The 23,797-nt window shown below is 41.7% G+C and overlaps 1 protein-coding gene across 18 annotated transcripts in view; it reads left to right on the forward strand.

Moving 5' to 3' along the window:
• The window catches only part of FOXP1 (forkhead box P1), a 338,282-nt gene that overhangs the window by 256,420 nt on the left and 58,065 nt on the right, over positions 1-23,797 (forward strand). For 16 of the 18 annotated variants that reach the window (XR_007628694.1, XM_050313031.1, XM_050313038.1 and 13 more), the window contains 4 exons: positions 6,002-6,139; positions 7,245-7,334; positions 12,642-12,801; positions 18,867-19,071. Coding sequence is in view for 17 of the 18 variants with exons in the window: in XM_050313031.1 (XP_050168988.1) it covers positions 6,002-6,139; positions 7,245-7,334; positions 12,642-12,801; positions 18,867-19,071 (593 nt within the window). In the remaining variant the exon portion in view is untranslated. The remainder of the gene's footprint in view (positions 1-6,001; positions 6,140-7,244; positions 7,335-12,641; positions 12,802-18,866; positions 19,072-23,797) is intronic. The other 2 variants (XM_050313040.1, XM_050313041.1) reach the window with 1 other exon arrangement.

Consider the following 23,797-nt stretch of genomic DNA (forward strand, 5'->3'; position numbering starts at 1 on the left):
CAGAGGCGCTGGTTTGTGTGGGAAATAAACAGCATGATTTAACCAGGTGAATTTTTTTTCAAGAATCACTAATATTTTCAGCTGGCCACCACTATTGTACGTCATCTCAAGTGCCCTGAGTTTGAAGAGCAGGCAGCTGTGGATTTGACTGTTGCAGGAGAAAATAACCAGGGATGGAGAGAGGATTCATCCTTCCTAGAAATCTGTTGGGAGTTTCAGTTCTTAAAAATCTACCATAAAAAAAAAAAAAAAAAAAAAAGCCCCCTCTGTGTATCACTTCCCTTTTACTCACATGAAACTCTGGGCATATTAAATGTTGCCGGTTCAATCATGGTCTTTTATTATTTAATTAAGCTCTCCGTAATGTCTGTATGAATTAATACACAAATGTAAGGAGTCTGACACAATGATCATTCTCAGTATATTAAGGGTGTTTGGTCAGAGGGTTTCAAGGGGTTTTCAAGGGCTTTAGAGGTATTTTGGATGTTTCTAAGCAGGATTGCTTTTGGTTTATTTGAGGCTTTTTTGGCAGAATATGTTGATCTAACATTTCCTTTCCTAAACTCTGGAAAAAAAGCAGATTTTTTTTTCCTTTTTTTTTTTTATTTTTTTTAAACTGAATCATTATAAAACATCACCACTGTTTGGAACCATGTACAGCAGGTTATAATTTTTCCTTTCATGCTAGAGAGGGAAACAAAAACTATAACTTTTTAAAATGTGAAAAATGATGATGATAATCTCGAGGTTGAAATCTCACTCGGCTTATTAAAAGGGTGTTTGGTTGTGTGTGTGTGTGTATGTTCTGGTTTAGTCTCTATTTGACAAATGTTAGATGTAGAAAGGATTTAATTTATGTAAACTTTATATTTTTATGCAAATTAAATGGGTATTTATTATAGCTGAAACAATTATCCTGGCACTTAGTGAGAAACCTGGTATGCATGAGAAGTGGAAGATAAGATCAGATGTTTCATTCTGTAAACAAATACGAAAAAATTCCCGTTTTTCCTCAGCTGGGAGAGAATACAGAGGACAGCAGACATCCTGACATGCTGGAGTATGTCAGTATAGCCCATCGTTCTGCTTTCTGTGGGTCAAAGGGAGATCTTCCCTCCTGATAAAATATAATAAACAAATTTAAAATAATAAAATGCTAATTTAATTTTAAAGAGAGGGCTCCCCCCCCCCCCTTCTCTTTTCATAGGGAGTTGTATTGTTACGGAGAGAACAGTTATGCTAATGACAGACTACTTAGCTGATTTTACATTAATATAATAAACTTTACCTGTCTTAATGCGCTGTGCTGTATTATGGCAAAATAACTAAGCCTAAAAGTGAGATTCCATTTCGCATAATGAACCAGCATTGCAGTTCCTGCGTGAATAATTCCGAGAGCGGCGGTTTTGTGTTGGGATTTTGGAGGATGAAATATTGTGTCGGAAACGTTTTAGTCTCAGGATGGAAGCAGGTCCTGCCTTCAGCACTTCTTGCTTTGCTGGGCTGTGCTCTGGCTTGTGGCATCGTGCCTCTCTGCTTGCCAGGCTGTCAGTGCTTTATCTTCTGTTTTGCATTGTTTCAGCTGAGATTTTTTTTTTTTTTAATATTTTAAATGTATTGCATAGAAGAGCTTTCTAATAGGACAGCTCAAGTTCATTGTTTGGTTTTGCTTGGCTGTAGCTATTTTTATTGTAGCCCAGTATTTTTAACTGTTCCTCAGCGACTTGCTCTTTCTGTGTTCAGCTGTTTTGCTCCGTTTAACTTTTATCACAAAAATCTTTAACCGAAGAATTGCTGTTTGGAAATCCAAGGTGCCTGGGTATGAGGGCTTACTGAGATCAAGTTTGAACACAGATCACGGGAGAAAGGGATTTTCTGGCAGAGTTATTCTTTATGAATTAAGGAAATCTTCCCATCTTCCATGCATGCCTGCTAACAGTTAACAGCACCACAGCCGTATCCAGCATCGGAGGCACAGGGTGTGAAAAGGGCATTCTTTTTTTTTCCTTTTCACTTCATACAAGATTAAACTACTTGAAATTATTTAGCTAGTATTTAATTATATTAATATCACTGAAAATGAGGGAATGGAGATGATTAAATAGGACTAAATCATTTTCATCCCCGTGACCCTTGTCTGGGTTGTGTGGAGGAGTGACAAATGCATCCCTGCTGTAATTTCATGGGGAAGTTAAAGGTGAACTTGGCCCAAGTTTGTGGAAGTTTTCCTTGGTCCAAAAATATGGTGTGTTTGCAGGACTTGAAATGGGGGGGCTGTGGAGGCGGCTGAGGGGGTCGGGAGGGCTTTGGGGGTCTGGAGGAGCAGCAGGCAGAACCCTGGGAGAAACAGTGTCTGAAGACAATTGTGAGTATTAAAGACATTTTTTGCCGTTGATGGTATTAGCATGTCAGCAGGTCCATACTAGCACAACTCCCAAAGCCAAATTGCAGCTGTATTTTTACCTTTGCTGCCAGGTTTACATGCAGCTGGGTATCTACCACACCCTATTGTTATCAGTCAACAATACCAAAAGTAGTTCATTAATCATATCAATAACAACAATCGTGTTTCATGTGCAAAATAGAAATAAACAACTTGAAAGAAAAAATAAAAGATTGATTTCTTCTCCGCGTGCTAACTTAGCATTCTTTAAATATATCTGCCAGTAGTTTAATTTGAACTTCAACTCCCTGAAGGCAGTAAGACAGAATTATTTTAGTTCTTCATAAACTCCTTCTGTGATTCATTGTTAACTCATAAAACACACTCATTTTCATGTACTTAAACAGTTAAGTCATTTTTAAAGTTGGTTTGTAATTTTTTTTGGCAACACATTCAAGTTGACATCTGAGAGATAGAAATCTAAAATGAATTTATAGCTCTCGGTTTAGGTTTCACTTACTATCAGACCAGATATCAGAAATAAGTATTTTTTATCTAACATAATGTAAAGTATATTGCACAGTATCTAAAATAAAGTTTAGTTTTGACTGAATACACTCAAAAAGGGACCCATAAATATTAGAGAGCTGTAGTTAAGAACTTACATGACTGTTTTAAATACTATTGATTTAAACCACTGGCTAGATTTTATGAATCAAAGTGTAATTTCCAAGCTTTGGCTATATTTCTCATCGCTAAAGCACTCTCTCTTGTGTGCCTTTAGCAGCTTTCCAGACATTCAACACGGGATTAAATGATAGTAGTTACAATGATCAATAGGTTAAGACCGGTACAATCACTCTTACCGCTAATGACCTCGGTAGTAATGGGTAATAAAGTGTGGGCTATAATAGCCTATTGCTGGTGCTGCATGCCCTTTGATTCCTAGTATTACCAGGGACTAGCTACATGGAAAAGTTGGACGTTGGGAGTTAAGAGAGTGGATATATAGGCCATCATTCTTAACTGTTTAAAGTCCTCAGACTGTACATGGGCCCACGCTCGTCAGGGATGTGTGTTGTCATTTTTAACACCGTAGTTTCTGATGTATTTGAGGTTGTTTGTGCGAGGTTTCCGTAAGTCGGCTTTCGTGATAAACTGAAGTACAGGCTTTGGCTAAATGTGGCTGTGAGCTGTGTTTATAAATGGAAGGCAGCACCTTCTTTAGGGGTGCAGGTGTGGTGTGAAAATGCGGTTTCAGATGGTAAAATGATGTTGAACGGGCCAATGCAAACTTGTACTCTGTGTACTTGGACTCTGTAACCGTGTGCCATATATATATATATATTTTACTACTTTTTTCTTTCTGGTTAAGTGCTTCTGCTCTTGCAGCTCAGAGATTCTTCAGTGGAAGGTACGTGGCTGGTTTGCAAAGATAGGGCCCAATTGTCAGATTTGTCCCGAGATAAATGTGCAAAAAGGCCGTGGAAGTGAATGGGAGTTGTCCCTGCCCAGCTGACGGCAGAACGCGGCCCTTTGGATTAATCACCGATGTGTAGGGTTTACAGCACCCCACCCTATTCCTGTCTGTATCCCCTCTTGTCGTCATAAATCTGACTGAACAGTATTTGTCTTGTCTATCTTCCAAGAAGGGCACAGAAAACATACTTAAACATGCTTCCTCTTCTGTTTGCCTGATCCAACTTCAATGAGAGGTAGTACAAACCCCAGGGTAAAGTAAACTTTTCTGGGGATGAGAATAATGAAGGTGAATCACACTTCGGGGTGAAGATAGTGACAGCAGGATTTAATTAAATAATTTTGCACTCCCAGAAAAGTTTTTAAGAGAGTACAGATTAAGATATTCTGAATTAATGGGATTACCCATCCAGATGACTCAGTGTCCTCGGAGCTGATGGCTTTCCCATAGGTGTGGGCAAATGGCCCCTGGTTTTGGTGGTTTCTGGCGTTTGACCTGTAATTAAATCTCCATTTGCCTGCGTTCACACCAGCCTGATCCACACGAGCTGTGTGGGAACACGCTGTGCCACGGGGAATGCTCAGAGGGCCTCGCCGTGTCTGCTTTAATGGGATGTCGGAGGCGTGCGAGCCCTTGGTAGGCTCTGCTCAGACAAATGTTTTTGAGGCAGTGTCTGTCCCTGGCCCACGACATGTACACAACAACACGGGGAGATGTGCAGTGTACATGCATCTGACCTTCAGGAACCATTTTTAGTTCATCAAAATTAGTGATGCTGAGAAATCAGGACATCAGTGCATAATGACTGTGAAATTAGGAATGAGAGCTTGCTATGCAAATGACAGGACAAATCATGTGAAAAAGTCAAGATAAACTGCATATTAAGACATTATGTTACATAAAATTAATACTGCATTTCTCTCTTGCTTACTACTACACTGGGAGGTTTTTTTTTAAACTCCTTTATCTTCTGATCAGCTATTGTCTGTGGATTTTTTAGAAAGTGGTGCACAGAAAAAGTGCTAAACATATTATTACCTTTTATTGTAATACATGGGATGACAGGAGATCCTTTTTAGCAAAGTATATCCTTTACTGCTTTCAGTTTTGTGCTGTCATGTATTTGATTTGAAACTATAGAAAAGTAAGATGCTTAAATATTACTGTTAAAACTCATATGGGTTTTGTCTTTTCCTCTATTGTTTTTTTTTTTTTCCTCCTTTTCTTTTCCTTTTTTGGGGTGGAGGGTAGAGGGGTGGGTTTCTAGGGAAATAGTCTTCTTGCATTACTGGGACTGACAAAATGGTTCTCATGTAGTCTTCAAATTAAACACAAGTGCAGTGATTATTTTGAATAGCTAAATTACATTCTAGAAAGCTTGCAGAATTCATAGCATTGTCATTAGGTATCCGCTTGAATACAATTTGTGTAACCTTGGCCAAGACAGCCTGTCATTTTAATGTCAGTGTTTTATCTGAACAAGACATCATCCTTTCAGATACAGTGTACAGGTTCCTTGCAAAGATGCCCGTGCAGAAACGTGTTAACAGTTGCAAATATGAAATGCTATCAAGTTCATCACTGTAGCTGTTTGTCACTGAAATGTCATGGAAAGCGGCTTTTAATGGTATCTCACATAATATGAAAGAATTGAAGACATCTGTATGCTGGGTGAATATGGAATGGTAAAGACATCGTGGTAGGGCCTTTCTGTAAAAATTGCATAGGAGTCTAGTGCTGTTATTCACATCACTGAGCCTTCCTTCAATTTTCTTAAAAACCAGTTGTAATAGGGTCTAGATGCCATCAGTGTAGGATATTTGACTGTTGGATTTCTGTACGGGAAGCAAGGACTTTCTGGGAGGGAAAGGACCCAGTTGCCGATTTCTTGTGAAAATAAATGAATCTTTACCATATTGCTTGCTTTAAAGAATTTCCATCCACTAATGTTTTGCCAAAGGGGAATTCAGTCATCAGGAAAGTGTGGACAGTACCTTTGTTCCTGCTGAGGTGGGCTGCAAGGATTCTCTTGCCTTCAGCTCCCTCGATGCCAGGTGTGGAATTCCCCCAGCGTAGGGATGCTGGAGGAACCACAGCGATGCTCTCTGACCCCCTCTTTCTCTCCTCTTGGCCTGCAGGTTCCAGTGTCGGTGGCTATGATGACACCTCAAGTGATCACTCCCCAGCAAATGCAGCAGATCCTCCAGCAACAAGTGCTAACTCCCCAGCAACTCCAAGTCCTGCTCCAACAGCAGCAGGCACTCATGCTTCAACAGGTAATTGTTTCCTTAACAGTGGCTCAGGTGGCCCCTATGGATGCTGGAGGGCTTTGCCTCCTAAAACACTCCTGGGGAAGGAAGCTGCCCACATCTCAGGTCCAGACCTTGGAGCAGCCATGCTCTGAGCTGAACTGACTGCTCTTTTGTTTTTAGTTCTAGAAATAGCTACTGGAAACAAATCCAGGGAGCAGTGCTAGGAGTGTTTCCAAGATCAGCTAAATAATACAGATGCATATTTAAGTGTCAGGACTTCGGCAGATGTCCCTTGCTGCTTTTGCCTGCATCCCCCAGAAAGCTTGTTGTGCCCTGACTGATTGGAATAAACAAGGTAGAAGGGCAGTGGTTCCCAGTTTAGACCTCGTTATTTCCATCTGGAACCATAAAGGACTATGGAAACGGTGGCAGTAAAAGAGGAAAGGTTTGCAAGCCTTAATCTGTTTGATTTCCACCGATGTATGCCATGTGGCTTGTCAGTGCTTCTCACAGCCCATGGTCCTTTCTCAGCTGGAATTTGGCCACTGACAAGCCCTGGGGCTCTGTTATCATAGGGTTTGGCACAGCAGGGTCTCACAGACCCCAGGTGGGTGTCAGCATCCAGCCCAGCCCAGCCTTGCCTGCTCCCTCCTGGCTCCCAGGCTCCCTCCTGCCCACACCGGAACGCTGCCTGCACGGTGCACATCTGGGGAGCGGGAGGAGGAGATCTTTTCCCAGGATGTCTATGCATGTATTGAACAACACTTAATACAGTCAAACCCTATCATTTAGAAAGCATGTGTGTTTCACAACAGAGATTCGCCAGGCTCTCTCAGCAAGGGCATTTTGGCTTTGTTGTTACAATCAAAGGTCATTCCTTGCCTTATTTTAATTAGTTTGTGTAGAAAATGGTATGTTTTTCATCAGTTCATTTTGGAGATTACTTTTCAAACGATAATGCCAAGAATAGTCAGTGTGCACTGAATTTATTGTTGAGTTTCAAACTAAAGGTCAGACCATTACAGATAAAAGGATGCTATTTTTCAAATCACAGTTTGTGTGTTACACCAAAAGGGACACTGAATTGGCTCTCCACTTTGTTACTTACCATCTTTCCTTTTCTTTGTAGCAGCAGCTTCAAGAGTTTTATAAGAAACAACAGGAACAGTTGCAGCTTCAACTTTTACAGCAACAACATGCTGGAAAACAGCCTAAAGAGGTACAGACAATACCCATTTTACTTTCAAACCACAGATCCCTGGGGACTGTCTAGTGGCTATTAAACTGTCATTCATCTTATAAATGATTGCACAACTGAACTGACTCTATCGGGCCTCAGCTTTCAGATTTAGAGTTATTGTCCTGTTTTCGCCTGTGTTTTCCTGTGCTTTCCATTTGCTCGCTGCCACATATTTTATAGCAGGGGAGCAGGCCTTGCTGCTTGGTCTGAGTCCTGGAGCAAGCATCTAGACTTGTATCTTGGGAGAGTGCTTTGGGAAGTTAGTTATGGTGTAAAGGGGAGGGGGTAAGGCAGCAGGCCCAGATATGGTGCTGTCCTTTCTAAACAGGGCAAAATGCTGAGAGACGTTGAGTTTGTGCTTTTAGTTTCCAAGTGCAGAGGTTCTGGTTGGATGTTCTTCACAGCTGCACTGAGCAGTCTTGGTGGTGACATGGAGAAGAGGTGGCAGGAGACCTCATCCTGATGCCACCATGGTCCATGGCAGAAGGGGACAGGCCAGGGTAGCTTCTGCCTGTCCTTTAAATACACTTCCCTTTCAAAATACCCGTCACATCCTGAACTTTTGTTTGTTGCTTTTTGTGTGCTTAAATTTAATTTTACTGCAGTTACATTTTTTTAAGGCATCGGGCTCACCTCCTAATTTTCAGGGAGTTTGAGACTTTACTGCTTAATCTGACATCTGTGCTGGCTTTGGTAGATCCTAGAAAGCTGCCTTTTGGCACAAGATGCTGAGTGATGTCCTGCGATAGCGGCAGCGCTTGTGTCACTCGACAAGGGGGGCTGCTCAGAGCAAACACCAATTTCTGCGCCCCAGCCCCCTTGAAATTTCGGCAAATCGTGCCACCTGTGCCAAGTTTTAACCCAGAGTGAATTTTTCCAGCTGAGTTATAAACCCCTGAAAACAGGGGGGTTTATAATGGAAACGCTGACACAACCTTAACCATAGCGCGCTTACGGGCGCCACTATAATAAAAAGGGAACAGATTAAAAAGTGTCTAAAATGTAAATCTAAAGGACTAACAGTAATTAAAATGGAAATGGCACAGGGAGGGAAGGCATGTAATTGTGAGATATCACTGTGCAGAATGCTCTCAGCTTTGTTTTGCTGGCTGTTTTTCTAATTCAGTAGGGCTTACTCATCAGTGGCAGTTCAATGCGCGTTAATGACTCTGGGATGCAGGCATCACTCTGGACAAAGAAATGATTATTGTGCGGTCAAAAGAAGTTCAAAGACAAGAAGGGAATTTCAGTTTTTTCCTTAGAGATCCACATTCAAGAGCATATAAATTAAGCCAAATGTTAAAAACCACAGTCTGAAAGCTGACTTCAAAGTCACAACTCTCTAATTAATGAACTGCGAGCTTCAGTTTGGACAAGTCGTGGTTTGATGCGCCCATAAATCAACATGACAGGTCTGTTTCACAGTCTCAGACAGCGCTTGTCATTGAGTCACATCAGATGTAAACACAGCAGAAAAAAGAGGGAATATGAAGGAGGTGCAATTGATCAACAGAATTGGTAAAAACCCACTTTTGAAACGCATTATGCATGATCACAGGAAATGGTGATAGCCTCAAGAGGCTTTCTCCTTCTGCTGTTGCTTTTTTGAATCAGATTTCTAACAGCCTTCAAAAGGGAGAATAAGAATTATGGAGCTTCTCCCCTGTGGCTGGCAGGCAATAACCCCCTGTTGTTATTTTGTGCTTCTTTCTTTTCAAAGGCGTCAAAATTTAGTTTTTTAAAGATCTTTAACTCTATATTTGAAGACAAACAATAAAGGGCTGCCACTGTCATTCTTATCAGTTACCAGGGATTGTATTTTTTCTTTCTGTTGCCACTTCTTATTAACCTCTTATTTGGTCTATTAGACATAGTTTTGAATGCAAGCCTGCATGCTGGGAGAACATGAAAGTTCAGATGAGCTCAGAGGGCAGATAAAGAAATTTGAAGGGGAAAGTTACACAGCAGAATGAACGATAAAAGTTAACTCTTCTAAATTGCTGTTGTCAGACAGGAGAGCATCTCAGACACAAAGATGAGGGCTCGGAGCTTAAAGAAAAAAAAATACTTTGTGTTAAAAAAGACAAGAAGGGAAGTTAGACAATGTGATGGCATTTCAATATCTAACACACTGATTTACTGTGGTCACACTTCTGATATTACACTGGCGAAAGCAACAATAAGAAAGGACTCCTTCCTGTTTCAAGAAGAGTATTTTAACACGATAACTGGGAAGAGAACAAGGACACGAGTCTCTTCAGCTTTTTCTAGGGGTTTAGGGGGTGTTTTTGCTGATGGTTTTAGTATAGGCCTGTTTCAACGTTCGTTTAACCCAGAGGTTTGTTCAGCCCAGCTGAAGGAGGTTATTCTTGCTAAATTAACATGGAAAAGGTGGTCTTTTATGATTCTATTTTTTTCCCCTCCCTCTCCCACTGGAAACTGGCAGGCAGTGCCGTGGTGGGGGCCGGCGGCTGCCGGGCTAACGAGGGCCGAGCGTGTACCTTGACAGATGGAACAAGTGTATTCATGTACGGCATCCCCCAAGTCATTTTGTGAGCCCCTTGTCCTATTGTACTGTCGTGAAAGGAGGAAAACACAACAAACCTCCCAAGCCCTGTTGGCCAAAAGGATCCGACCCCCGAGCAGAACAGACGGACCCCAGTGAGGTTCCTGGTGGGTTTTACTCGAGGGTTGTGCGCTGTAGCAGAGGGTGAGCAGTGCCCGACAGCGAGGGGGAGAGGTGCCAAGTGGGATTTCAGCCCTGTGCCCCCCCCAGGCTGTCCTCCCCATGCAAACTGGGGCTCCCCGTGGCGAGGGGGCTGCGGAGGATCCCGCCTGGTGCCGCGGCGCTGGATGGAGAGGGCTGTTTTCTGAACAGGGCCGTTTGTCCTCCGGCAGTGTGACAGTTTATGTTAGGCAGTAGGGAGTAGCCTAAGAAAGGAAAACAGACCTTTGACAGAAGCTTTAGGGAGGGGATCAAAAATGCAAGTTTTATCAGGATATTTCAGCATTTTAACACTGACTACTGACCTGACAACAGGACTGCACCGAGACCTTTTTTGTATGCATTCAATTGTGAGAAGTAAACAAACTGCCTTGTATCCTGTGTTTGGTAACTGGGTGGGGAGCGCAGTTTGGCAACGTGTCTTGCTTTTAAATTCTTTCTTGGACAATGGGCCTTGTATACTTTTATATCCTGGCTTTTCAAAGTAGAGAGTGTTCAAGAGCTTTTCTTAGGATAGCTGAGAAGACAACCAAACGGGCATCAGTCAATTTATATAAAGGTGGGTTTTTTTAAAAGAAACCACATTCTAACTTTACACTCAGATGGAAAATAGGTAAAACACAGCTTATTACAGCTAGATTTTTTTATGTAGTACCATTTATTATATATATATATGTAAATATATATATACTTACATTAAGTACATACATTTAAAAATTACTAGTTACAGAAGGAAACATTAATTTAACTCAATATAACTGTTGCTGGGACCTGTTTGCATCTGCTGCTGTGACACATGGTTGCAACAACTGGATGTGTCTGAGCAAGCTGTTGCAAAGAAATGAAAACTTTCCGTGTTTCAGAATTTCCAAACACCTATTTGTTTAATTGTGTTCTTGAAGTCCTCGATTTTCTTGGAAATAAGATACATTTATAAATAAGATAATAAGAACGACTGGCTGTCAGGGTTGTGGGTATAAAGTTTGTTGCAGTATTAAGGTTGATGGGGTGTGGTGGTAGGAGAAGGTGGGGGTCAGATCCCCGACTGGTGTCTGTCAGTCCTACTCCAGCAGCTCTGGTGGGACTTTGTGTAACACCAGTAGGGAATGGGGCCAGTGATCCTCTGGCTTGGTGTCAAGGAAGGGTGACAAAAAGTTTGGGATCTGGCTGGGTTTTGTTTGTGAAAGCATGCAGTTTGGTAAGAGTTAATTTTCTTTCCATAATTGTTAGCCATAATGTGTATAAGACCTCCACCTTGATATGATTCCTAGCAGATTAGGGATATTAGATAATTTCCTTCTATTTATTGTACTACTGCACTGTATTATCTTTCTATCACTCAGATAATTACTAAGGAAATCTACATTAATTTTTTTTGGCTAGCACAAGGAACTGCTAAACACTGGCATGATGTATTGATGTTTTACACAACAAAAGTTTTCCTCCTGTCATTGTACAATAAATAAAAAGATATTTATCAAAATGCAAAGCCTTTCATGGATTTTAAAGAACAAAGCAAATAAAATACAAGATGAGCATGGAAGCAAAACCTAGAGGCTTCCTTAACTGAACAAAATTAAGGACTCTGAAGCCTGGAGTACTGTACATATTAAACACTCACATTCAAGTAAGATGTTGTTTGCTAAATTATGAATGTGTGTAATTAAAATCTAGTGGCTGTTTCTATGAAAGATTTACAATGTTATTTCATCGTTTGTCATGGCTAATTAACAATATTAGATGAAGTTTTTCTTCTTCAAAGGTCTGATTTTTTCTCATTTATTTATGTCAGAAGTGATAAACAGAGTAGTTAAAAGCTTCTCCGGGTACAGTAGTGAGAAAAGCAACATGTTCTTTTACACCTCGAAGGTTCAAGGTTCACATCCCTGTGGAGTAAAGCAACTCCATCTTCTTTCTAGTGAGAATAATTAAAAATTTCAAAGTGCAGAAGTAGCAGCCTTAAATACAGCACAGAATAATTCCAACATAACAGAAAGTATTGTGGGACTTGATGGATGAAGAAGAGAGAGTAAGTATAAAATACCATAAATTAAGCCAGTCGATTTGCTTTAATAGTTGAGACAGCCCTTGAATGAGCAAACAGAGCAGGGTTGTTTCACGTTGTATCTAAGTGTGATGTGATCATAAGAGTGTGATTCTCACCTTAGACATGTTCCTTGCCTTGAAGAATTACCCAGGACTTTTAAGAGCTGCCAGTAGCGTTTGCTTTACCCACCACTGAAATGCAACCACTTCTGGGGTAAAACACAACCACACAGACCAAGAAATGCTGCAAACACTTTTAATTGGGATGGCAGGAGGGATTTAGGGTTCAAGCGACCAGTGGAGATGGGAATCTGTAGCCCTGTGGTTAGCTCCAGCATCTAAGCATACCTTGGGTTCTTTGACACAGGTGGTGGGCTCACTGGCTTGGCCTTCGTACTGGGTGACTGCGATGAGAAGTTGAAGTGTTTTGAGACAAGGAACCCTGTAAATCCTCTGCTTTGCTCTGTACTGACAAATGTGCCTTTTTTTTTTTTTTTTCTTTTTGTCTTTTCCAGCCCCAGCAGCAGCAAGTGGCCACACAGCAGTTGGCCTTTCAGCAGCAGCTCCTACAGATGCAGCAGTTGCAGCAGCAGCACCTCCTGTCTTTGCAGCGTCAGGGGCTGCTGACGATCCAGCCGGGGCAGCCTACTCTGCCTTTGCAACCCCTTGCACAAGGTAGGTGAGGTGGCAAAGCCACAGCATTTGTGCACACTCACATGGAATTGTCAGGCAGAGAGGAGAGAGAGAGCTCACAGGCTCATGAAATAATAAGCACGGAAAGGTGCTGAGGAAAGGGTGGGCATTATAAAAATGTTTTTGGAGAGGGGCAGTGCTGCAGTTTGTGCTGCAGGGGATTTGGAGGTCACATACAGTTTGCACAACTACAGAGCTGCCAGTTGTACTCACCTGGGCTTGAAATCCTTCACAGGAGGAGTCTGCATCGATTCCTGGTGCTAGATTCATGCCAAAGGATTTCTCTTTTCCAGATACGTTATTTGGGCTGTTTCTGGTTCCAGCCTGATGAGGGGCTGGCTCAGAGTGGCTCTGACCCACGGCTGCCGAGCTGGAGAGATCTCAGTGCCCTTGGCTGTGGCTGCCAGGGAGAAGGGGCACTGCTCTCCTTGACTGCTTACACAGCCTTTATTTCACTGCCTCTGTGCTTCACATCTTCATTCCTCCCTCCACACTGAAGCAAATTGGGATTAACTCCGTTTAATTTTAATGGTGTTATTGACAATTAGATCCTCCTACATCTTTATTCAGTCCTGCACTCTTCAAGAAGTTGCTGCTTTGCTGAAATCCCAATTTATTTTCTTTTTTTAAGACACTGATACAATGAAACCATTACTTAAATCACAATACTTTTGACAGTGATTATAACCTGGGGTTTTTGTTCTCTCTTTTCTTTTTTTGGCTTAAATGTATGATTTTATTTTTTACACTGGGTTTGTCTGTAAGCCCTGGGACAATTTAACAGACTTGCCTGAGCTCTGGCTGCTGTGGTTAAGGCAGAGTGTTCAGGGTTGGCAGGGCTCAGACATGCCATGGCATCAGCCATGGTGCTGGTATTTCTGAATAATCCTGCCTTTGCCTCCCATTGCCCCATAATAAATTTGAACATTCACCTTAAAAACTTGAGTCAACCCATGTTGAATGATTTGGGATCTTCCAAGCAGCCTTAGGGCTGTTCCTAGTTTCTAAATCATATAATGAATTTACATTCAGTTCTGCTCAGTTAAGTGGAGGGGATGAGATGAAATTGCTTCTGTTCTTTAGCCTCCTTTTTTTTACAGTGTGCATAACTGCAAAAAGGAGAGTGAGGTGGCTGGTGAATATTAACTTACATGGATAAACAGAGGCCAGACTAGGGAGTGGAGCCTGCTTTGCTGTGTGGCTGACATGCTTTATTTAGATTTGTTTTTGCCAGACCCAGGAAGGTATTTGAGAACTTAACTTCCATCTTGAGAGACTGAGCTTTTGGGGACCTGACACCTCCCTCTGCAAGACTCAGTTTAGCTTTCCAGCATCCCAGAGCTGGGCACCTGGTCTGAAGTAGTGCTGTGCAGGAGACAGAGGGTGATGCTTGGGAAAGTGGTGCCTGACTGGGAACTGCAGGATCAGGCCTGGGGTGGTACCTGGTCAGTCACTGTTGATGTGCAGTATGATGAGGAGAAGGCATGAAATGAGTCCAGGAAAAAGGGCACGTAGATGAAATGCCATTTATGCTTGCAGAATGTTGTAACGTGCATTAATTACGCTCCAGATTTATTGTTGGAAGCATCCCAGGCTGTTCCCACACACCCACCGGACTCAAGCTTCAACCTTTCTAATTTTTCCCACAGCTCCTATACTGTTAAGTTGGCTCGGTAAGGTTCATTGTATAGTCCATCAGTTAAGCTGTCCAAAGGAGGGCAATTGGGCAGTGACAAGACACGCTCATGTGTAATGTGAAAGAAATGAATGTGGTGATGCATGAAGTGTAATCTGTGCGGTAACACATCGGAGACACCAGTAGGTAATTCAGCCGTCGTGGCATTGATTGATATGGTGAGCAGGGTAGTGTAACTATTAGTCCTCACCAAGGAGCGTATTTAAAACCTAAGGGGTGCTGACTTGCACGCCGGAGACGACATAAACATAAGCAGAAAGGGCTGGTTCTGGCAGGGAAATGAGCTGCGAGCGTTGGGGGCGGCGGGAGCCGGGAGCGAAGAGGGACTGGAGACTTCAGGCAGGTTGCAAATACAGCACGATATTTTATTCCTTTTTATCAGAGAGATGATGGCTTAAAACTGATGTCATTATGAGGTTTAAATCAACTTTCTGCTTGCTTGAACATGGTCACCTGGGTATGGAGGTACAAGGACACAAAGAGGTTGAGCAACTCTGTTTGTCTTTGAGCCGGTGATACCTGGGGTTGGGAAATTGAGTTCCGTGAGCAGTAATCTGTCAACTGTCCCCACAACATACATTTTTTAAACCTGTGCCTACATTTTCTTTCATAATCAAGGGGACTAGTTGTCCTGAAAAATGCAATGAAGAGCCAGGGCTATAGTTTAAAATAATTGGTAATGGACACTTCTTATTTAAAAAAAAAAAAATTACATCTCTCCTGCTCTTTTGTTTTCAGAACAGTTTGCAAGACTGAGACAAATACTGTAAATGTGTGTATAAAAGAAATAAAATCATCCCTCTAGTAACTGTAGCTGTGAATTCAGTTAAAAGCATTTTGCATTTATTCTTAAGTATCTGTAGTAGTAATAAATGTTTCCAAGGAGAGAATGCTACTTCAGAAGTGATATTTTCGTTATGTTTTCAGAACTAATAGATTGTTTAAAGCTGTATTTTGGTTTCTTTTTAGTTTTCAGTGCTTGCCTATTGTCTTGCACAAAATAGCACATCCTTTAATGTTATATTTGTGTAATCTTTGCTGCTTAGTATTTAGACACTTCTACAATCTAGATTTTACATCTGTACATAGCAGCAATTTAAAAATAAACCCCATTTCAGCAGTGTACTGAGCTGCGAGAGTGAGATCTTTAGTATCTGCAAAATGAAACTGCAAATCACACTTCAGATCACCAGCGAGTGAAAATAATAGGACTGAGACATCTGGGTGCCTGATTGCTCCCGTAGATTTGGCAGCTTCAGGTCTGAATCCTGCTCCTGGTCTGTAGGAAGTTGCAGCCCTGGCAGCAGTGATCTCGGGTAATTGCAGCACAGTTCTGGGAATCTGAGTTGAAATTTAGCTCTGCTGTTAAAATGAAACTGTTAAATGGTAAATTACATAATTTATTGCGAGTGGTCGTGGATCTATTTGACTTGCTTTTACCATTTGTTCTATTATTTTATTTAACCATTTTGCTGGATGAGTGATGAGCACACCTTTTAGCTGCCCGGTTTGACAGGCTAGTCAGGAATTCTCTCCAGAATTATTTTAAAAGAACTAAATTTGGAGGAGCAGGAGAGAGGCTATTTTTAATTTTATTTTATTAATCAGGTGATGTAATCACTTTTTTGGCAAGGGGTTGTGTGCAGACATGTATGACATCACAGTTAGCTCTTCAAATTAATGTAGCCCACCCTAAAATCCTTATTATCTCCAGCATTTCTTCCCCCACAATTGAGTATATTATATTTTTCTTTCCATCTGTGCTGTAGTTGTCATTAATGCTAATGTGAGTTACACTTGGATAGAAAGTTAGAGCAAACACCTTGACTTTTAGGGGATCTACAGCGAGGTATAAATATCACATCTGTTTTAATGGCTGTAACACTTGCAGGCTTTTCCTTGGGATATAGCGTTAGTAGATCAGCAGTGACCAGGAGGAGAAAGGGGAAGGGGGAGAAGAGCTAGCCTGTGTTTAATTAAAAACCTGCAAAAATCCAGATTAAAAAAAAAAAAAAAAAAAAAGTCCAGTTATTCTTTCCCTATTTGCTTATTCTGGAAAATAAAAATAGGTGTCGGCTCATACGGTCTCATATCAATATGTTATCATCAACAGACAAGTCTATTCACTATTGTTCCAATTGAGTAAACAGTGTGTAAGGGTCAGCCGTGCTCACAGGTAATTGTTAGTGCACAGACAGTCCTGTCAAGCGTGTTGGCTAAAAATACATCCCACACTGTCACTTCGCAAGGTGTTTGAAAATAATAGCCCCCACACAGCAAAACAGGACACAGGCTTGTGTACTGACCTTTTTCTTTGTTTAATTTGCTCGGAGGTTTAATTTCAGGGGACAAGTAATAATTGAATATGTCTAATAACTAAATGCTCATTTGGGACAAAATCCATCAAAATATAATTGGCATTTGGGGCTGATGAAAGGAAAATGACGTGGCTTTAGAGAAGCGGATGTGTCCTAAGAATATCTGATCACTTAATGTATAAATTGAAGCCTCTTCCATAATATATATTAATTGCAGATACTTAAGGATTTTAGCATTTTTTTGTAGTGAACCGTTACCGGAGACCAACTGTTTTTGTTAATACTACTCTGGGAAAGGCGGGGAAGGTTATTGGTCTGTCGTGCAATAATTTACTCCTCTTTGATATGCAAACGATCCACGGTGAATATAAAAAAATCCTATCAGACTCATTTCACAGTTCTTAACCACTTAGATTCTCTGGAGTCTATCGCCTCATTAGACCAGTGCTCTCCAAAGCTAGCATAATTAAAATCTTTAACAGTTTAGCAAAGTAAAGATGTTTGGCTGATCACGTTGAGATGATTATCTATCCATTGTATTCTAAATGACAAAAATAAATTAAATTTAGACCTTGGCATTTTTTATTATGTGTTTCAAATGAATATAATGCATACTGCCTCTTTTTTTTTTTTATTTCAGTACCTTAGGTTGGGTGAGGTACATGCCTGCGTGAGCTGCTGCTGTACACTCAGAAAATGGCAGGTTTCCTTAGGATAGCTCCAGTGCTACAACATGGTGAAACAATGAACAGTCACCCAAATGATGAGCTGGAAGCGCAGTGATGAGAAACCTCTTTAAAAGCACACAGACACTGGCTGTTATTATTATTATTATTTTTTCCCTGAATATTTGAGTGACGTGTCTCTACTGCTGATTTTTTCCCATGGCCTTCTCTGAAGGAGCACTGAAATAGTCTGCAGGGAGAGAAACTTGACTTGTTTGATCATGTCACGAACATCAGCTTTATCCAAAAGCATGATCTCAGCTTGGGCACATGGTTCCCCTTCCGTTTGGCCCACTGGAGTTTGCAGTTTTCTCTTGCATTAGTTCTTGAATGTTGTCTCCTAACCCTGGTGTCCACTTTGGCACATTTGAAAAAAATACAATTTTTTATTGTTATTTTTTCTTGAAGCTTATTTTCTGTTTTCGTTTTACTTTTGAATGGCTCATTAGCATCGATCTAAGAAATGACAGTAATAATAGTGTTACTTGTATAGAAAGTTACACAGTTTTTCGGTAGACATATCCATCAATTAAGTGAGCAGTTCGAGAAACCAAAATTAATGAGAAAGATAGGTGTGTTAATGAAATAATCATAGTATAATCAATTTGACTGTTAAAATTTGAAAAGCATTTCAGGAAGACAATATGAATTCATAATTTATGTCTGAAAGTGATTAATAAAAACTGTATTTAATAACAAAGCTATTTGTCATCATTTAAAACTTAAGCACAAAATTAGTCATATTGTAGTTCATGTTGTCATAATAATAAAGCTGAGTATTTTTTTCCCTAAGACCTTCCTTGTTTTTAATAACAGGTTAGAAAGTAGTCACTTTCCTTAAAAAAAAAAAAAAAAAGGAAAAGAAAATTGGGGAAAAAGAAGGAAATTTAATTTTTTAGCTGACCACAGAGTAGCCCTTGGCCACCTTTCCTGTCAGCCTTACTGTGAGTGCGGGGGGAATTTCTGCCTGTGTAGGGATTCTGGATATGGGCCCTTTGGTCTAAGAATTGCAAAAAAAAAAATTAATAATTAACATGGTGTTTTGGGTGGGTGTGGTGGTGTATGGATCACCCCACGCCCCAGATTTTGCATTACATGAGTGTTGCAGGTGTCACACCAGAGCGTGGCAGAGCCGTGCTGTGCTCAGTATTAGCATTTAGTTATTAAAAAAAAAAAAATACATGCGCAAAAACACACACAGGCAAAACTAACACTAGGCTTTGTTTACTGACTCTTTGATTTAATTACTGTTTGAAGACGGCCGAATTAGCTGTTAATTGATTTAATTATCCAATTTGTTTGTTTCAGGCATGATTCCAACAGAACTGCAGCAGCTCTGGAAGGAAGTGACAAGCTCGCACACAGCGGAGGAGGCAGCCAGCAACAACCACAGCAGCCTGGACCTGTCCACCACCTGCGTCTCCTCCTCCGCGCCCTCCAAGACCTCCTTAATCATCAACCCACACGCCTCAACTAATGGACAGCTATCAGTCCACACTCCTAAACGGGAGAGGTAGGTCCCCAGGGGGGATTTCCACACCGGGCATCTCCGAGTGGTGGCGGAACGGGAGCGGTGGCCAACAGCCTTGGCCTCCGTTCTGTCCTTCCACGCCTTGCTCTGTCTGGTGTTGGCGTGGTTGAATAGAGTCTCTACTGGGCAGAATGTGCTCCTTTTGTTCACATCTTTATGGCTTGTTAATTGGATCAATGTGGGTACAATTAGCTAATTAGAAGTGCATTGGATAAGCGTACTGGGGGAAGTGTGGAGAGTGTAAGCTGGGGGTTTTTTTGAGGTTTGCGTCACGAGTGGTGGTACTCCTGATGTGCCTTGGGTTTGCAGGCTGGAGGTGAGGAATAGAATCTGTTGGTCAGTATAGTATTTATTTTTCCGACAAATTTTAGTGCCCCATCTCATCTAACTTGTTTGCCTTTTTACTGTTTTTTCACTCTGTGTTTACCTGCTTTCACAAGACAGGGTAGGCTTGAGTTCACCAGGTTTTTCTAAAAACAAAGTGGCTCTTTTTTTAATGTGCTGATAAAATTAGCTAACTGGTGTTGTTTGGCTTTTAAAAGTGTGAGTTAATTTATACTTGCTCGGCTTGCATTGTTAAAAGAAATGGCTTAAATCAGGGGTTGTCTGTTGATGTGCTTCTCGGCGCTGGCTCTGCTTTATTCCAGAGGATGCTTTATTGCAGGTTTGTTTCTGTACACCCCCAGATTTCACTGAGGCGTGTCTAACAATGTAACTTTTGCTTACAGGGAGATAGACAGGCCCAGGCGCTGGGGCTGTGGGTGCCAGTGCTGGCTGCAGCCTCGGCGTCACTGCCAGAGCAGGAGGAGGAGGAGGAGGAGGAGAGGAAGGGTCTCGAGGAGAGGGCAGTGCTCCTTTGCATTCAGGAGAGTCCCTTTGCCCATCTAGAAATGTTACAGCAGACACCAGTGAAAGCTGGATTTTATGGAAACTGATGGCTTTGTCTTTCCATCCTCCTTTCATTCATTAGAAAGAGGATAATGGAATTTTTAAGCCATAGAGTTTGTATTTCTGGTGGTCTGAGAGTAGATTGATAGGGAAGCTGTATAAATACCTCTTACATCTTTCTGATATTAAGAAAATGGTGCTGTTGGGAATAGATAGATTTTAGAGGAGAGCACACCCACTGTTGGAAGAACTGCTGTGTGTGTAAGGCATCATTTATATACCCATTGAAATGGCGTGGGGGAACCTCAGTGAATACATTTATAATGCATGTAAGTGCCAAGGACATGGTTTTCATGAAGACTTACATGGGATACTAAAAACAATTTGATGTTTATTAAACAATTAAATTCCCTTTCTGCTGCATATAGAGCTGAACAAGATGGGTTTATGAGTTTTCAATAAATTTTTTATCTGTGTTTTTCTTACCGAGTATATAAAATAAAACCCCATGTAGTGAGATGGATGCTCTTTCAGTGAATAGAGGCACATGCTGTCTGCTAATGGCAGTCCAAGCCAGGAAACAGATTCAGTTCAGTTTGCAGTGCAGTGGAAATACAGGAATCTGTTCCGAAGAAAGAGTTTCCTCTGTGTACACTGTTGAGCAGAACTGGAAATCCATGTGTCTGAGTCCTGTAATTGTGGCCTGGAGGCAATTGGGATCTACAGACAAGGTGATACGTATGTTTTTGTTAGTAAAGTTCCAGATTAATTAGGAAGGCATAAAGATGCCGTGGTGTTGTTTGAGGTTGTCTTAGTTTAGAAAACTTAAAATCCTCAGTGCCTGAATCGATAACTGTATTGTTAAGTTTACTTTATACTTTTCTTGCATATCTGTTGAGTTCTCTACAATATCAAAATACAAAAATAGATGTATTTAGGAATACAAATAAGAGCTACAGGCTTTGCTTTATGCTGCCTGTGTTTGGTACATGGAGGGTTTGCGCCATCCATTTGCTGCAGTGATTGAATTACATTTTTATCCATAAGTAGAGCGGGAGACTACAGACAGGAGAATGCCTCCTGATGCACTTAAGGGTTTTGTTGCAGTCTCATCAGGCACTGTGGTGCCTGCCTGGATTTCATGTGACACAGAAACTCCTTGGTGAGATATTTTGCACTGGTCTCCTTTCTGAAAGGGTATTTATCTATAGTCAGGGAGTATGGGGTGGGGAGCAGAGAGGGAAGAGTTGCTGTGCTCTGCCATCAGATGTATATTTGAAAACTCACAGAAGGGGAAATTTCAGTGCACTTAAAAAAGAGAGAGCACAGGCACAAAGCATGGTTTTGGTAACTTTTTGATTGCCAAGGTTAAGACTAGAAAAAAGTCATGGGGCTGATGGGAGCTTGAGTTTGCTGGCTTACAGTGAAATCCATGTATGATCTTGTACCCAGCTGGCTCAGCAGAACAAATACAAGGAGACTGGGAGGTGCTCCCTAGTCCAGGCTCAGGTCAGATGGATCTGTGGGAAGGGCTCACAAGAGAGCTGTCAACCCTTTTACCTCTCATCACACAAGTCACAGCTTGGCCAGGCCAAGGCAGGTTTTCAAGTTGTGATTTCCCCCCTCAGTAGTGCACCTTCTGTTAGCTCTGGTTTGATGCAACCAAGAGATACTTATTTAGATTTAACCAACAGTAAAAAGCATGTAGTAAAAACTGTAAGTGTCCTAACAGCTAAGCACAGCCACCCCATAACGACTGCCCAGCAGCAATAAATAATCATACAGGTAACATTAACTTTTAGGGTGTGCTGTAAAGCTGTTTTCAACCCCTTCCTCTTGGGCTTTTGAGAGGGATTGGGCAGCAGGAGGCAAGTTGCTTATGTGGGAGTTACTATCATCACTGTCATCTCTGGCACATGTCACTGGGATAGTTCAGGAAGTGCTTTGCGGGGTTCCTGATCCCACAGGTCAGGCCGTGAGGCTGCTCGAGACCTGCGAGACAGGAGGCACCTGCGTTAGAATCAGCGGGCGAGCAGCAGGTCTGCTGTGTATCTTGGGTAAAAACACATTTTGGTTATAAACAAGGGGTTTAAAATAGCAGGAGAAATAGTCATTGGCTGCCTGGCGTGCCCACGCGTCGCTGTGCCGCCAGCCCAGGCTCGGGGTTGTGCACAGGGAGGCTGCAGTCCTGCTCACGCTGCGGGGATGCAGCTCTGGTGTCAGTGGTGACACTGGTGTGACCGTGGGGCTGCTGTGCTCGGAGCCAAGGGACAACAAAAATTCTCCTTTATGACTAAAAAGCAAACAGCAGGTGGGTGGTCGGAGTCACCTGGGATGCTCAAAAAGCAAAAAATGCGTTCAGAAGCAGGAGGCGTCCTCCCTTCTGGGCAGGGCCCAGGGAGCATTGTGGTGCTGCTCTCGGTCTCTGCGTGCTCTGCAGGGCTTTCATGGGAATGAAACAATTCCAGCTATAAATAATGGGTTAATGCTTTCATTCATTTGGGCTTTAAATGTATATTACATCTATGCTTTTGTCCCACATTTCGCCCAGTTTCTGTAAGTAGCAGCAGCAGCAGCTCTGGGGTTTGGTGCACAGCAATCTGTTAAGGAGATAAATAATCTGCTTTGGCATGACACTCCTACTCTCCTCTTTAATTTGTCTTACACAAGGAAAATTATAATTAAATCATTCAGGGTAAACCCTTGAGTGTAGAGAAGGAAAAAACACACTTTGGTAAAGATTGCCAATAGAGACCAACTTCCCTGTTGTGCCGTGCAGAGACATTTATCAATATTCAGCACTATTAAAGAGAGAACATTTCGTGTGATTTGTGAGGCGGATGCCAAAGCTCAAATCAAGGCTTGTTAAGATCCTTTCCCCATGCAATCATGGGCATTCAGCATCATTAGAATTCAGCACTGACTGTGTGTTTCATGCTTTGATTTTACTCAGACAATTTAATAATGTTTATTGTGCTGATTATATATATAAATTCACTCAATGCAATAAACATACCTCAGTCATCAGTACCCTAAGGGAAATATTTAGTTATAGATACTTGTATTCACTCAGGATAAGGGAAAGTGAGACCATCAACCAGCATGCAAACCTCTCATCATCTTATCAGCATTTGGGTTTCTTCAGAAACAAGCAGTTTCTCTACACAAGTAAATAAATAAATAACATGAGCCAGTTAAGTACATCTGCTGTGCTTAGAAATGTCAAGGACAGAACCAACTTTCCATCTCACTCCACTGCATCTTATTTGGGGGAAACTGGGTTATTTTCTTAAAAAGAACAGCAAAACAAGATGGGTGGATACCCAGTCACTTCAGGTGACTACTGACCGTATAACCTGATGAGCACTGGGCATCCTGAGGAATATTCCTGGAGTCAGTAGGTTTGGGAGAGTAGAACAGTGCAGAATTCATCAGTGCTTTGCAGTGAGCAGAGGTTGCTCCAGTTTGGGCTTCAGCTGGGAGGTCTGGGGTTGCTGTGGAGCAGTTGGGCACCTGTGTGCTGGTCCCATCCCCTGGTACCATCCTGTACTGAGTGTAGCATAGCCAGGAGGGTGGAGGCTGTACACAGACAAGGGAGTTATTTAGAGTCCAGATCTTTTAATTTAAGAAGGCAACAACTTGTTTACCAGAGGTAAGGTGAAGTGTTGCAGTTAAAGGCTACGTGTCCAAGAGATCTTTTGCCATCTGCCAACAGCCCTCTGCTTGGGTCTTGCCCTTCCACATAAGCAAGCAACCATCTCATAGGAAAAATAAATGGGATAAACAAGGGGGTTTTAAAATTACTTTTTCTTGCCAGCGT

This window comes from Myiozetetes cayanensis, unplaced genomic scaffold (genome assembly GCF_022539395.1).
Source record: "Myiozetetes cayanensis isolate MyiCay16 unplaced genomic scaffold, myiCay2020 scf18, whole genome shotgun sequence".
Classification (NCBI taxonomy): Eukaryota; Metazoa; Chordata; class Aves; order Passeriformes; family Tyrannidae; genus Myiozetetes; species Myiozetetes cayanensis.